Raw genomic sequence first — 17,792 nt, forward strand, 5'->3', positions numbered from 1 at the left:
TTTCGTTATGATGGTATAAACATATAGAATTTACCTTATGTTTGTTTAGAAATATGGAATAGTGGAATATGATAGCGGGTGAGTCAGGCTGTCGGCCCACAAATCGGTATTGAAACCGGACAAAGGAGCAGATGGACTTTTGCGAACCGGGGTCGACGGTCCGTGCGTCATACTGAACTACATATATAATATCGCAGAAATTAATCACTAATTAGTAGGTAGGTACTAATAAAGTGTATATTAATAGGTGTTAATATGAGCGACTGAGATGCAGTTAAAATGATTTATAGCTTACGATAAAAAGTACAAACGACGCGCACGAGCGAAATGCCCTCTGTTCTTTGTTCCTTGGGCCGATTTAGTCATTTGACTTGAGTGGATGAAGGAAGAAATGCTTTGTGAAGAGGGTAAAATACGAATAAATCAGATAAAAAGCAGTCAAACAATTGATTGCGTGTTTGTAAACAGTCAGCGATTTTTTATCGATCAGCACTAAATCCGTAGGCATTTCAATAAATCATTAGGAAATGTGTTTTCTTATCACTCGATTAGCCTATTTCCGTTGACATTAGTGACTTCAAAGGTCACGAACTCGTGGTACAGTGTGACTAATTGCATAAAATTTCGGCTAAATTTAACAGCATGAATGCACAAACACAGCGTTTAATACAGTGAACCTTTTTGAGACAAATCCGGAATATCATTAACATGTCACTCAACTCTGAACCCCTTTGTTCTCAATGAAAAAGAAAATGCAAAACGTGCCTCAGACGAGGGGTTTTCATGCTGAAACCATATACTTTTTTAATAATTCGAATGCAGTTTATGCTCTGATAAATTTTTCGGTTGAATGTATATTGACACGTTGATAACATGATAACGATGTGCAACACTCCAACGCATTCAATGCTTGTAAATGTCCCAATATTGTCAATCAGAGAGTTCTACGAGAAACAAAGACAAAACCAGTTCATCATATTAATATGGAACCTGCAAGTTGATGCTTATTGATAGATCATACAGTCCGAGCAATATTGAAGCATTGCCTAATTTCTGGTTGTATTCGTATTGGCGAATACAGTAGACATAAAGAAAAGTTGAATTACAAGCTAAGTCTGTGACAGACAAGTTGACGTGAATTGGTTGCTGATGTCCATTGTTAAACTCATTTAACACTTGAATATGTGACAATCAATGCGACTTACAAAGCAATAAAATAAAAATAGTCCACAGCTTCGAACTCATAACCGCGGCGAAACGTAACGTATGGAACCGACATTGAAATTCGATGATCTCACGTTTGGCTGCCAACTGGGATTCGACGACTGACGCTAAACAGTGCTAATGAATCCAGTTTTATAGTTTACAAGGGATTCTGTTTGACGTTCGCACTGCCTTGATGTGGCTCTAACAATTCCACCTCGTGAGTCGCAAAAACGTTGTATAAAATATTGTATCTCAAAAAGAAGATGTTCAGTGTCAGACTGTCGGAGTGTGAAGACATGAAGTGACAAAGACAAAATGTTCGCGATACGCATGCTTGAATCACAAAAGCGTCTTGATTACACGACACCAAGAATTAGGTCGATTTGTCGCACGTGTCATCGGGAACGCTGTGTTTACTGTTTACTTACATGTTGTATATACAGAACTGACACAAAACGACAGCGAGACTAACCCAAACTAATCATGTTTTTCGCACTTTCAATGTGTAGCTCAAAGGTGCCATACAACATTTCCAGCAGGAGGATTAGTACTCGAGAAATGCTTACTAATATTTTTTGTCATTCAACAAATTCAGTCTCTTAAAGTCCTTCATACAAAGATCGCATCGCAAGTTTATGCCTTGTTGACAAAGTTGGCAACGTATTTGCTGATCGTTTTCCCGAGCATGTCTAACGTGATTTGAGGATAAAATCTACAAGAAAACCATGACCTTTTTTTCTGACACATGATATAATCATACATACTTAAAGGAGGATAAATAAAACTAACACGCCCAGGTACACTATGAGGGCAAGCACGGTTGCGTGATAGAGCCTATCGCATCAGTGCGTGCTTTTCGCCCTTTCTCTAAGTGAGAAAGGGACGCCCCGACGCGATAAGCTATATCACACTAGTGTGCTAGGCCCGCAGGGCCCACCCTGACAGTTAAATTTATTCAACGGAGTTCATAAAACATCTCAAGTTTGCATGTATGCAAATTGGCGTAGTTTTCCCGTCGATGCGTGCTATGAGGATAATTACACAAGTATGTACACGAGTGCACCATGACCCAGTGGCGCCGCGTCGTCTGTGATTGCTGGCCTGGTGCCAACATCCCGGCTCACGACCTTGAAATAGGCGTAACGCGGTAAATTTGCACTAGCATAGCTGCCCAGCCGTTTACAGAAAAAGAGTTGGTATTAGATGTTATCTATTTTTGCCGGGAAGCCAAAGAAGAGACGCTGAAGGGCTGGATGACGTATTTGGAAGCTTTACGATTTTTTTACTCCATCCAATTGTTGGATTAATCTACGAAAGTTTTTGACAATTTAGGTAAGAAGAGAAGAGCCATAATACATACGCCACTGTTTATCAAGATTAGCAGTTTGTAACGATTAGTGCGCCAGGCTTTAAATTACTCCGGGAAAACCAGAGGCATTAATACTGCACGGCACGGCAATCTTTGTGCAGTGCCGCATTCGCAGAAAGGAACGCCCTCATGCCGCGTTTACCGGTGATTTTAAAATTTTAAACGATCAGGGGTTTTGAGTTACAAAGCGCTAGCTATCCTAATGCTCAGAATAACCAGTATAAATGTGTTTTTGTTTTAAGTAGGAAACTAGTACCAGCTGAGCCCGGTTACACTGTTTTAATTTCCCAGTGCTAGCTGTAGGATTAGCAGTCAGGACACAACGCTAACATTCAAACGGCGGGTTCGCTGGCAACTGTTCAATTTCACACACGCTTTTGTTGCCGTTTCAGCGAAAATTCGAGAACAAAGAGGGAAACTAATTCCATTTCAAATCGCACTTCACCTTCACCAATGTGAATGATATACCCCGTGGACATTGTAAATCCAACGAACATTAAACCGCCAGGAAAATAAGTAGCTACCTACGTATTTAACAACAATAGGTACCTAGAACAACACGTGCCTACAAGTCAATGTGAAAATTGATGCCATTACCTTATATGAGTTCATCACGCTAAGCAGAAGTCCATCAGGTTGTGCATCTACGGATCGTTTGCACCGAATACCTATTATTTAGAATGGGTCAGAATGTTTTACAATTTTGCGACATGTCTATAAGTTCATTAAAGACCATATTATTATATTCTCTGTCCATGACATATCTATGCACGCATTATATTTATCATCACTATCACATCATATCAACTGAAAGACTCGATGGTCAAAGCCGTCAAAGGGTCATTTTCTCGACAAGTTCCACGATAATCCATTAAAAACTTTACCAAAAAATTAGTTCTAATCCTTAAAATTTAAGCCGTCATCAGGGGCGGCTCACTCCGCGATCCTATCGCCGCGCTACAAGTATATCCTGGCGGCCGCGAGTTCGCGGCCTACTCAGGGGTGGCGCACATTCTCACGGAATGCACGTTCGCACTTTCTATTGTTACTTTACGTCGCGAGGTTTTTTAAGCGATGTCCGCGGGTGGAATGGCTAATAATACTTAGTTAAATAGACATATTGAATAAAATAAATACCAAAAGACATTCTTATACAGATCTACTACTGATTAAGTCCCACGGAAAAGTTCAATAAGGCTTGTGATTTTAACTTCTGATTAGCAGAAACGTCTGCAATCGATGCCACTAGGCTTAGAACCCCAGACAGACATTTTCCACTTTTAAATTTATTCTAAGCCTAAGGCTTGTGATGTTGGAACCTTGAACAAAAAAATATAAATACAGCGTATATAAGTACCTAGAAAGTACTCAAGACTTGAATATAATAATATAACATTTAATGTGAGTATTAATTCGTTTGGATCCATTGGTAACCCTATCACCGGACGCCGCGCACGTGCGGCTCGTTTCTTTGTAAGAATGTTGTAGGTATTTAAAAAGGCGGCATTTCGAAAACATCAAAGCAGTGGGCCTTCTGTACTTGTACTATTATATATTCTGAGCCGTCATTAGAACGTCTATAAAGGACAGATGCCACAGTTTTTCATTCCCCCACAACAACGCACCAAAAGGCTAGTCGACTTGATAAAAGGGCGGATGTTAAATTATTCAAAGTACTACCAGTACTGAAGCTATAAATAGCTGCAGTTAATTGGTGTTGCGGGTTACAATTGCAATGAAGTTATACAAATGTGATGAGAATGTGTACAATGTAGATGAATACTTATGTCGAGAATAGAACCATTTTGTGGTTTTTCTGAATCATAATAATGCCAATTTTGAAATACCAAAGTTATAATGATATTTTGTTAACCTTAGTTTGTAAGATTTTTTATTGTAAAATTTATTAACAAACTTATGGACCTAAGAAATAAATGCATTTTTTTTATTATACTTAAATAGGTAAGTGTCAAATTCACAAGATTTTAATACTCGCATTACCATCTCCCGTTTACCACGCCGTGTTCTTCTAGGCGAAGTAGCGAATGCCAAAAGAGATGTTGGGAGACCATTGCTTCGCTTCAAAGACGCGCCAAGAGGAACATGGCAGCCTTTAAAATCGACTACCAAAACTGGGAGAAGCTTGCGGAGAAGCGGACGGAATGGCGAAAGTGCATTGGAGATGGTCGCAAGTTCGTCGACGAGAGCTGGTTTGCGGCACTTGCTGACAAAAGGGAAAGAAGACACCATAGCGAAACGTCGCAATCGGTTGCAAGCTTCCCTTGTCAGCTATGTGGCAAAATATGTCGCTCTCGCATAGGTCTCTTTATTCATCAAAAGCGATGTCTCTCGGACATTGCACCATGAATCGTCTGAAATAGACGCTAAGGCCAGTAAATAGTATCATCTACGGATATAGTATTAAAAAAATCTATTCTATTTAAAGACAAGTAATGACGCCTGTTCGTAAGATAAGTATTTGGTAAAGGCACTGTTCTACTTACATAGGTTATAAATAGGATTCATAAGAGATAGGAGAGAAGTACTACGAAATAAATACTATTATAATTTATTTTAATCGATTCTCTACTTAAAACGGTACTCGTATTGTCTCGAAAAAACTGAAATGGGATTACTAACGTTGTCCGTAGACTTTATTAGTAGTTGTATCCCCACTTCTTGGTACATAAATATCTACGGACGAATGGTTATCTCAATGAACTCAGCGCCATAGATTTGACATGTGGACACGGCTTTGGACACTATGTCCGTAACCACCCATCATCATATATGCCATAGTGGCATCATATGCCATCTACTTCTACAAGCATGGTAGAGGTGGTCTTTGGTATCGGAGGTCAAGATTCACGAGGTGCCGTCGCGCAGCAGTAATAGCCAATACAGATAGATTAAGAAATATAATTGTTAAATGAGAACCACACGCTGTTGCACAGCTTCCGAACATAAATATATTTAGCAGGGTTGCTGAGTAATAACAGTCCGTCCGTCTGTGTAAATAAATGAGGTGCAATTAATATGTAATAAGAGTATATGTAGCAGCAAGTTACATTTGTAATTAAGTATCTAATACCCTCGTCACCTACTGGGAATAGCAACAGTTGTACTGTTAATCGATTTGTTAGAATTTCCCTTAGGGAATTCACCGAAAATATCACTATACTATAATCCTTAATTAACAATACACTTATATTACAATAAATATAATTATATTACTTACTTACTACTAAATTACATTAAACAAGCGATAAATAATTTCATAACATTATTATATTTATACAATTATTGAGATCATAAATAAATAACAAACAATGATTTAACTCCCCACTTTTTTATAAGAAACTGTTTAATGAAGCATATTAATAGCAATTCGGAAACGGTGGGCATTTGGGCAAAGAGTCTCGAGGGTTTTAGTATGGGGTTATACTTTTATGGTGATGATGATGATAATAGAGGAATTCTGCAAAAAGTTCGAGTCTTCCATATAAAATACAGCCTGGGTTGAAAAAGTCTGACTCGTAATACCGTAAAAATATTACTATCTATATTTTTTGCCCTAACAGGCTGGTAAGGCTGGCTACGTTGTAAATCAGTTAGGACATCTAGAGCGATATAAACTATATAGGATATCTACAGGATAGATCTGTCAGTACTAAGCCAAGGACGTCACGCCGCACTACGCCATGGCATGCCATATAATTGTGCCATGGTCACGCGGGCACATATTTACAGTCGACTTCATAACTATGTGTACATTTTTTCATCTAATTCCAACGAGTTAAGGTGAAGAAATGTACACATATTTATGAACTCGACTGTACATAGATCACGCTCTCATTGCGTACAGTACAGGCATGGAGTTGTAGTCATAAAACATTACATTGTAGTCATTAAACTACAACAGATTCGTCAGTCATACAAGACATGATGTTGAAGTGAATAAAATATAGTATTCAAACATAGAACGAGATGCGACAATTGTGCCAAGGCCACTCTTGGGCATACATTTACATTAAGTAGATCACACTCGTTAAAGTTAATTGGGATGAATTGGGTCCCATACATTTCACGAGTATTTTCTTTCGGCACCGACGCGACATACCACTTAAAAGTCAAGGACCGTGCGATTCAAATTAGTTAAATAAAGCATCTCTATTTTCAGAACATTTTCAGTACATAGACTTGACAAATGATAAATTTTCTGCAAAATGTGGAAGTGCCACAAAGTTCATGCAATCGCTGCAAAATCTATGTTAAGTTAGCTTAGACGTCCCTAATATAGAGTATGGAATGCTAGAATTGTGTCAAGGTCACCAACATAGATATTAGATACTTTAAAAATTTTAACACTTTAAGTTCTCGCGTTTTGTACACATTTTTTAAAGACACACACGGACCGAACACCACCACACGATCACGGCTAGTGCAACCTGGCCGAAACGTTGGATAAAAGGTAAAAAGCTATTTTATCGTGTTCGACCCGTGTGTGTCTTTAAAAAATACTAAAATTATAGCAACAAAACAGAGTCCATTCAACAATCTACACGTAGGTATAGGTATGCGAAATTTCCCTTGCGACAAATAAATACCCAATCTCACTTTTCATGATACGTGAACGCGAATAAATGCGCGGCAAGCAAAGTGCTTTCAACTCTACACAAAAGCCCAAAGTTCAAAGCCCTTTAGTCACCGCGCAGTGAAAACAATATTAGATTGTGTAAATGTGCACTCTGGTGAATGTGTTTTCTTCAACAGAGATATATCTTCTGAAGTATTTCGTATTTTTGTACGCAATAGAATTCTTAAATAAAGCATTCCGAGGACGCAATATTCTAACCAGCAATCAAACCTTGAGAAAGGATGCCCGATACGAAATTTAAATACAAACGAGATGCCAAACAAAGGCGTTCCATCAAAATGAATAAATCATCACATTTAACCGTAAAGCCTGCCGTTTCATCCTCCGGAATACTGAACGGTAACCGCGATCACGGACATATAAGTAGATCAGCAAACAAATCTACTTTGTGTGCCAAAGATCATGCTTGGCGCAATATATTTATGGCCGAATCTCTCGAATGAAGGGTTTCGAATTAATAGCAGCGCTTCTGAAACCGCAATATACGATCCTGTTTTTGGAACATTTCAGCAGTTATATACCTAAATGACTTATGTAATTAATAGCAAAAACTGAAATTTAAAATTTCCTCTAGTAGTTTTCGTAACTCGCTAGATTTCCCAAAGAAATTTCAATACATGAATGTTTCAGTTCGATAAGTTTCATATTTGTACTGTAAATAGCAAAATCCATTTTCCGGCGCCAAATTCTTCAGTAGCTTTAGATATCGAATCGATAAATGTGGCGGAAAATACCTAGCTGTTTACGAAATCCAACCGGCAACCCGGCAGATTTGAATTGGCAGCCCGCTTGTATACAAACAGTTGTGAAGGGCGATAAGTAAAATTAGCCAGACTTGCCATTATACTAGCTAGTGTGATCTCAAGATTTGTCAACTATGCGTACTATACGACGTGTGTTCCCTATCACATATACTTAATGTGCGTATAAGGTGTGACAGAGAGCACACTTTTTTATTCGCATGGAGAGAGTGTTTGAACAACAACAGCAACACATTTTCGTTGTTTCGAAATAAGTTTAATGAAAGGTCAATTTGCCTTAATAATGGACAATGGTACATCTTATAGCGTTGGACTAGTGCACGGTTGATAGAATGACATCAGTACTGGATGCCGGCCAGTTGTTCCCCGAATTGCTAATTGAATGTTTAGGAACTAGGCAATTAAGAGCTCTTAAGTGAGTCACTATGAAAAGTGAAAACACTAGCGAAGGACATTAACAGTATTTTGATAACAATCCTCATAGATATATTGCGTTGGGGATCGAATATTAATCAATTTAATCATAACAATCACAATAACCTAAATTAAAAGCACCTGCAACTATACTAACGGCTAAACTAAACATAACATGTATTTAGAACAATAAGGTACCTACTGCAATTTTATAGATTTGGCGGACAAAATATGAAAATGTAATATTCATAGATTCGTGTCCGCCCAACTATACACCGTGTTTCACTTAACACTAAAAACCTGAAAACAGTTTGTTCAGAATCGAGAGTAGAATCGATTGAGCTATATCTTGATGGGGGTAATATTTTTATTTAAATTAGTATTATTAGTTATTTTTTACGTGCCCATTCTATTGTACTCGTAATACAACATTGTGTATATCGCATTGCTAGAGGTTGTTTACCTTTTTTCAGTATTTAGGGGTATTAATACTGGCCGGTTACTTGGACGATTATTTTTTCCGCTACTAGTTTGACGTTGTTTGTCAGTTTAATCTTAATGTTTATCATAAGTCATAACAAATTGAACTCGTACCTAATTACAACCTTGTCATTTTGAATATTGAGTTTATTTGCTTACTGCGATTACCTGTCCAATTTGAAGTTTACTGTGACAAAGCTTTAAAGTGTTTTACAGTGACATCTTAGCTGTCTATTGGTAAACCTTATGTCGTTGCAGTAACGTACACAAATAAATAGTCTTATGGTTTATGATCTGGTAGTTAGCAATTATTTTATTGAGTGTAGAGCTAAAAGTCAAGTAGAGCTGTACAGAAAATTAAAAATTCAATTAAAAAAAAAGTAACGATCAGATTAAAAGATGAATACTCTAGATGAGTTTCAAAAAATAAAAATCAGTTGGGGTGTCTGAGGTTTTGAGTGATACCGGAAACACCGTGTATAATGGTACGGTCATGTACTATAGAGGCGTAAATTTGTAAATAAAAATTGATCCCTTTTAGGAACAACACTATTAATCAACTTAAACATTGGAAAAGAAATAACCCCGGAAGGGTCTTCGTCAAATAGGGTTAGTAAACTTGGAAGTCCACTTTGATATTAAGTGAGAAGTACAATCCTCCTTGGCTCATTTGTGGTTAACTGTGATATTTAAATGATGACAGTATGACGACTAACATTAGTCGTGTTGTCAACTGCAGACTCAAGTTCAAGAGCCTGAAGCCGAACGAATGTTCTTTAGGGTCGTGTAATTTCGATTGCTCAACTTCAGCTACATACAAAACGCTTTTGCTGTGGGGTTCACTCGGAAAATGAGTTGCTCGCCGACGTTTATTTCTGCAGCTGAAATCACGAAGCTCACAGCTCCCTAATTATGCTGCATTCAGACTTCTTCCGTCGTCCCTTAGATTTTGTATCAACTGGCTTTAACCACGGCCCGACCACATTGTGCGAGCGACACACAGCAATGGGACATTTCATTCGCACCTATGGCTGCTGCTCGCAGCTGTCGCGTTAGATCAATGTCGTGGCCGGGCCGCACGGGTTCGTAGGACATAGAACTCACCTCCAAGCAGGCCGTAGGTGATCATCATGACTGTGACGCTCTTGCTGAAGGTGGACAGCACGAAGGCCGAGGCAGCCACCAGAGAGCCGGCCACGCACACCGCGCGGCACCCGTATTTGTTGCATAACGCTGATACTATGGGACCTGGAAACAAATATTTTCTTAGATATAGCGTTTGAATTATTATTATACAGTAATTACCGTGGTTTATTTAGAACTTGCCTATTAGGCTCTCATACAATATACATGGGCAAGCAATATTACCTTAGATAGGTAAACTTTTAAAAGCAAGTTGCGTAAGCACTTATTTGCAAACATTCGAAATTAAAGTCTACTTGATGTCTCGCACTAGGTACATTTATTTATTTATGTATGTGTATTTTATTTATATATTTGTATTATACTAATATATATGTAGGTTTATTTATTGTATTTGTGTATGTTTATTTTATAATAGTAGGTATCGACTTGTATTTAATCATTACAATCTCATACAGGCTCTATAATATTGTGCACCAAACTAACTATCTCTGTTTTGCCCAATGGTTGACTGGTAGAGAATGCCTTAAGGCGTTAAGTCCGCCATTTGTACTTTTTATTGATAATTTGTGCAATAAAGTTTAAATAAATAAATAAATAAATAAACAAAAGTAATTCGAAGTCAATAAAAACAAACTTGCCTATATACCATTTGAATTCGCACGCGTATATTTTTTAGACCTACAGATACGAGTGTAATGAGTCAACTCAATATTGTTTTTGTTGTTGGATTTCTCGGTATTCGAAAGAAAAAACACTATGGCACGTTATCAATGGTAAATCACGCCCGCCACGCCATGACCGTGAAACGACAAACTCTGTTATTCAATCAACATAACTAGGCTGAGTGTGCCGAGATTTTATCAGCATGTACCTACACTTTATTATATGCAAACTATATTAAGATAGTATCTAAGTTAAAGCACAGACGAGACTCTAGTGCGCTGCTTTACCTTGTTCTCGTTCATTGTAAATGCTAATAGGGCGAAGCGCTAGAGTACATTGGAATATTCCCCGACTTGGCATATTTAATGACCAATATTAGTTTAGTGATTAAACAAGCAATAGCTTTTTTGAACTAAAGAATGAAGACGGTAAGCCACTGAGCAGCTTTCGCAGCGATATGGTATGTAATACAGTAACTATAAACATATGTAGTAGGTATGCGTTAAATCTGGTAGTTCTGCTTGTTCGCACACTTGTTTATGATGTTGGCCTAATGAACAATCCAAGTTTATGACCTCGAGCGCCGAACGCAACTTTGTAAAAAATCGGAAAAACCGCGAAAAAATCGTTTCTTTTTCAAATTTTGGCGATTATAACCCTAAAGGCCTAGTTTTTGAAAAACTTTTCTTAGGACGTCTTTAAAGTAGACTAAATGTGAGTGTGTTTAGTAAAACGTCCCACTTTGTCGGTTACCATTAAGGCGAGATTTACTTGTATCTTTATATGAATAAACTGACAAAGCGGCTTTATAGCAATCGACAAAGTGGGACGTTTTCCCATGCACACTCACAAATTTGCTACAATATGACACTAAAATTGCCTCTGTAGACCCAACAGTTTACGAGATACCTTTCAAAGTTTATCATTTTTTTCGATCTTCGCAATTTCGAATTCGCAGTTCTTATATTTGTAGAGATTGTACGGAAGCAGTGAAATTGAATTTAAAGGAATAATACATACATACATTCTAGTCACTCTATGATACTTCTTGCACACATGACTCTACGCCGATTCTTCAGTGTAACAAGGCTTATCAATATAAAAATACATCATATTTGACGCAAAAAAAAATTTGTCAATTTCAGGGCAGGGCCATGTGTCAACAATGATGGAAGAATAAATGAAAGCCACACAATTGCCGATTGGCCTAATTAACGCACACGTGATCGAAACGCAAAACGGGTCAATATAGCACTTTACATACGCCTAATATGGCTCGGTGTCAATTTAAATGGTAATACTTAGTGTCCGACCGAAACGGGTTTTTTTGCCGAAACCGAAACCGAAGGTTCGGCGGTTCGGCCTTGGCTCTAGTTTCGGCCGAAAGCCCGAAACCGAAAAACTTTGGAAGATTTGTTAAAATGAAAAAAAATATAAAACCGTATTTATTACGCATTACTTGACCCTACTTATAGTCTTGTATACTCGTATGTGTAAGTATTTTTTTTTGTTTTTTTCTACTCGTCGACTTTAATCTGTTAATTAGGACACCACAGACTAAACTATGTGCCGACTTTTCAGTGTTGGATAGTCTTTGACACTTAGTCAACTATAATATTTCATTACACTTCACTTTAGTTACTTAACTGAAAAAAATTCAAAAATAGAACTTCATGCAAGTTCTATACTAATTTGCGATACCTACCTCGCAAATTTTTCTGCATCTGAAACACATTTTTTTTAAATCTATCGCGTTATCGACCAATCAGAGACGGTTATTACAAACAATTGGTTGCTAGGTAATTCGATGTTGATACAACGGTGAACGACGCTATTAACATTAATTTTAACTTGACTGATGATATTTTTCGTCCACTGATGATGAAAATGATGACTCATAGAAAAAGTATTGTATACAATAGTGATATAATTAAGCTTTTCACTCTCGTACCGTACTATTAGGCCACTCAGCAAGCTTCGTGGTAAACATGGTACTCGACTGAAAAGCTTTGTATCATATCACGATTGTATAAAATACTATTTGAGTTCACTATTTGTCAGTATTTTGTCATATGTTATTTTTTGAACTCTTATTATAACAACCTTATCAGGAACTTTTAAAATCCTAGAAATGTAAGCCTAACTTCTTTCGGCCGAAACCGAAACCAAAACCGAACCTTCGGTCGGTCACTAGCTAATACTACGCTATTATGCAATATTCTGGCATGCGAAGGTGAACTTCGTTTTTATAGGGATCCAATAAATTTGCTAGTTCATCTTTGTCCTTAGCAAAGTCAAGTTGATACTAAGAAAAGTTTATTAGGCGGATTATGATGCTTTGTTTACAGTGCATTGTCTCATATGAAGATGGATTATAATCAGTGATCGGTTTTTTGGATTCGACATGGGGTGAACACTGAACAACCTCAATCATTATGTTAGTATGGATATGCCCCGGGAATCCGGGCTTAATGTTGTTAGAAAAGGCAAAAAAATATGTACAATGTCCACAATGCCAAATGGTTTTATTGCTCAACCAAAAATATAAAGCAACAAAATTAACATTATAAACTTAAACTAAAATAGTACATAAGTATCATGATAGATGTAAGGTAATACTTTGTGGAAGTTCTAATATATTTTGCTTAATAGAGTGTAGAGATTAGGAAAAGAATAGAAGTTTTTGTCTCAACTGGTTGCCATGTAAGAGTAAAAAGTTCCTTAGAGATAATTTCGTCGTATCAATATTAACTTTTCTACTTGATATCCCGCGAGGGTGAATCCAAAAAACCGATCACTGATTATAATTAAATAAAATATGCTTCTTCGTGTCAAGTAGGTAGGTATATAATATGATATTTCAAAGTATGCATATAGTGCATATTTACATATGCATTAATCGCTTTATACTACTAACGCCGTGGCTTGCGTGGGCGACGGTCGCGCGATGGTCGCGCGACGGCGATGCGACGCATACGAAATCAAACCTTATCGATATGGAAGTATGAGACGCGACGGCGACGGTCGCGCGACCGTCGCCCACGCAAGACACGGCGTAAGGGCCTTGATGCAGCATTAGCTGACTACCATTACGCGACACGTGTTAATTTATCAAGGATATAGAGTTTTTATTTTTATGAAATGCTATCATTTTCGTTCGTATTAATAAAGAATAATTAAACGATTTACTCTAGCCTGGTAGGGCTGCCAGATGGTCCGGATTTGACGGGATTCTCTGATTTTTCTCATGTCCTCCTTACTCCCGAAAATATGGAAAAAATCCCGAAACTTTGCAAAAACATTAAACAAAAATCGAAACGTTGCTGTTTCGGCAATCCTAAGTGGACCGACTGAAATGATCACAAGTTGGCATATAACTACAGTACCCACTGAAGCAGAAACATTATTCAAAATGCAAATACCAATTGGAAGTTTGAAACAACTGCTATATCCCAGAACTCAATACCCTAGTTCTGGCTGTGCATTCTCATTGGATAATACCAAAAGCCAGAAACAGATTCTTCGGAAAAACAGTATGACGTGATCTCTGTATGCCAGATGAGATGAGAAAAAGTTTTCATTGCTAACGCCCGCCCTCTCGCCAAGCAAATTCAATGACAGCTCTGTTTTATGGGTGCAAAGCTGGGAAAAGCAAAGTTACCTATAGAATCATAGATACAGTGCGTAAGCATAGGCAACACTTGAAGATAAAGAGTAGACGTACGCATGTTCAGGTTACTATGTCAAGCTACAATCTGATAACGATATTGCTGCCGAACACTTCATCATTTCATAGATAACTCTGCTTATTGGAGTTCAGACAGAACAGAAACGCCTACTTTTACTGGGTATTTAAAATACCAGGCGATAAAAATGATATTTTTTTAATTGTGCAATTATAATTATAATCTAGCCAAGCTACGTACAATGATAATAGTTGCTAAGCAGATAATTACATACTTAACGAGATAGTGTATTTATTTAAAGTGATTAGATTAAGATTAGACTCGAGCAACATTTTCAGAAGTAATAATTAGATAAGTAACTTCTGGCCTTCACAGCTTTACCTTATCTAGATTATTGAGTTTTAAAAGGGAGATTGTAGTTTCATTATTGGCCACTTTTCTTTTGGAGTATTCAAGCGAATACAATTTTTGAGCGTTACAGTGTTTTTATCGCTTTCAAAACAACGATGTAACTTTGTAACACATTGGTATGCTAATCTAAAGCACATTGCACCAATGCATGTAGTAGTGGACATGTGGATATTGCACCAAACGTGACCCAATTGACAGGAAATAGCCTATTCCATGAGGGGATTAAAATGCGAGCCTGATAGACTTGGACGTTCGGGGAAAATTCTGTGCCTAATTCAGCAAAGCCTGGTTTCAATGTAATGAATTTTGGGATTTCCTCTCTTATTACCTTATTGGAAAATACTGAATCAGTGTTTCAAAGATACAGAAAATAAATTTCCTTCCAGGAGTCAGGTTTAAGTACGCTTAGAAGAAGTAATTATTGTTATATTTTACATTCGCATTATATGGTGCTGCTTGATTTAACCAGTCATAAAAATATTTTCTGTCTATACTTTTCTCATATTAATTTACAGAAAACCATTTCTCATGCTGTTGTAGATAGTTATTATCTTCTTTATAGTCTACGTCAACAACGGCGTGATAAAGATTTATAGTTAAGTACCTGCTTATTAACTTTTACGAGCATGGCTAAGATAACAAAGAATCATCAAAGTAATTTTAAAATATACTGAAAATAAAATAAGATACGACTTTATTTATCTAACTTAGTAAGTTATTAATGTATTTGTTCTTATACATTAATACTTACTACTTAAGTTAGATAAAGCTCGGCGACATTGTGGTGTTAGTGTTCATTTCGGCAAGCTTCTTTATTATTGTAACCGCCAATATTTTTTTCTACCGGTCTTGTCATAGAGACATGCATTCGTCAAAGCTAAACAGATTCGTTGTATGTCATACAGTTCCAAACATCTCATTAGACAAAACAAAAATAAACTATTATTTCAACGGTGTTCGCGGAGACGAGGCGTAAATAAATCTAAATGCCAAAAAACACTTAGTTTTCGGAACGACAGATGGTTGATTATGATTACCTACTTTAAATCTAATGGTAACATCCTAAATTGATTATAACCGAACTCAACACAAGTCAAATAAAATTCCTTAAGCTATATTAGCTGAGGTCAGAGCAAAAGGATAAAATGAAGGAAAACAAACACTTTACCGGCAGCCAAGTACACGCCGGATAGCAAACTTCCGACCCACACGACCGTTCCTTTGCCCTCTTCAAAGAATGTGACGAGTTCTTGCAGGAATATTCCAGACGTGTAGGCTATGCCGTCAACTATGAGGTTGCACATGAAGGAGGTGAATACCACGATCCAGCCGTAGCCCCCGTCGGGAGGAAGGCTCCATAATCGTAGGCTGCTGAAGCTACTTTAGCTGAGTTCAGAGCAAAAGAATAAATGACGGAAACTCACCTGCAGCTAAGTACACGCCGGATAGCAAACTTCCGACCCACGCGACCGTTCCTTTGCCCTCTCCAAAGAATGTGACGAGCTCTGGCAGGAATATTCCAAACGTGTAGGCTATGCCGTCAACTATGAGGTTGCACATAAAGGAGGCGAAGACCACGACCCAGCCGTAGCCCCCGTCGGGGGGCGGGGGCAGGGCCCCGTAGTCGTAGGCCTCGTCATCGTCTTCGGCCCCCTCTGCCGTCAGTCGCGCCGCCTCTTCGCATGATGTTTCACTTTCAGTCTGTAACAAGAAAGAATTTTCTTAGCGGGAAATTGAAGTAACGGGTTACTTTTCGGACGTCGGCAACTACGATTGATCAACAGGTTCATGAAACGGTCAGCATTTCAATTAGTGTTAGATGTGAAGTCATCTAATCCCACATTTGGTAGGGCAATAATAGAGTGTCACATATTTTTGCGGCCTTCGGAAAGTAACATATCGTCACTACTTTGAAAAAATCTCGTATCTCACGCTGCTCATCAAAGTTAAAACACAGTAAGTCTATATGCATTCCATACATATACTTACTACAAATTTCTTTTCATTGACAGACGAAGATACAAGTTTATTTTTAAGTAGTGACGATATCTAATATTGTTGCTGGTTGGATTTGTTTAAATCTTTATACAAATAAACATTGTATGCGTCGTAAGTTCTCATTAAATATTCAAACATAACAAATAAAATTCATATAAAAAAAGATATTGCTTAGTGTGAAATAAGATACATATATGTGATCTAATTTTAGAAATCACGTATGCTATGCAAACGGAGATTAGAAGGGAATCAAGGTAACCAAACGGTGATATATCATCTCGCAGTTCCGTCACATAACAAACAAACGATTTAGATCTAATGTATACAGAAACCTGAAAAAAAAACGCACGAACACCATCACTCAATTTCCCTTCGATAACGGCCTTGCTCCGGAAAATCCCCTAAACAGGAGTGATCTCATCGACTCAATAACAATGAAGTGGGCTTGATTTTAATACATCATCAAAGTCAACGATTCATAAATTTGAGAGCATTGCGTCACGGAACTCGTAATTATTTATACATATTCTTGTTTTTATTGTTCCATCGTTAAGTTTGGCGAATTTTGCCGTAAAATGGTAATTCGTAACGATTTGCCGTCTCCATTCGTAGAACTGTAGCTAGGTATAAATCAAAATCTGTAATATCAGTAATCATGATAAGGATGACAAAGGTCGCCCTATTTGATCGTTTTATGATGACAAAGCCCAATTTATGAAGGTCTTTTTGCAATTTCGGTTTTATAAACTTACGTATTAAAATTTATTGGATTTCTTTCCTTGATAGAGCCGAAATTAACGTTCAGGGGCCTGTTTCTCGAAAGGTACAAACCTTGTATTACAAGTGCGCGAACTGTCAAATCGTATGGGTTGTCATGGAAACACACTTGTAATACAAGGCTTGTACCTTTTCGAGAAACGGGCCCCAGGTACTTAAATAAATTGAAAGGTGTTAAATTAAGTTTTAGGTGTGTATACGAAACCAACTGTGTTTTTGGTTTT

The 17,792-nt window shown here is 37.5% G+C and overlaps 1 protein-coding gene across 1 annotated transcript in view; it reads right to left on the reverse strand.

Annotated features, from left to right (window-relative positions):
• Nucleotides 1-17,792, reverse strand: part of LOC125229842 (monocarboxylate transporter 3-like) — a 69,894-nt gene that overhangs the window by 16,016 nt on the left and 36,086 nt on the right. The window contains 2 exon segments of the mRNA XM_048134783.1: nt 9,992-10,135; nt 16,218-16,494. Of these exon segments, the coding sequence (XP_047990740.1) occupies nt 9,992-10,135; nt 16,218-16,494 (421 nt within the window).

This window comes from Leguminivora glycinivorella, chromosome 9 (assembly GCF_023078275.1).
Source record: "Leguminivora glycinivorella isolate SPB_JAAS2020 chromosome 9, LegGlyc_1.1, whole genome shotgun sequence".
Taxonomy (NCBI): Eukaryota; Metazoa; Arthropoda; class Insecta; order Lepidoptera; family Tortricidae; genus Leguminivora; species Leguminivora glycinivorella.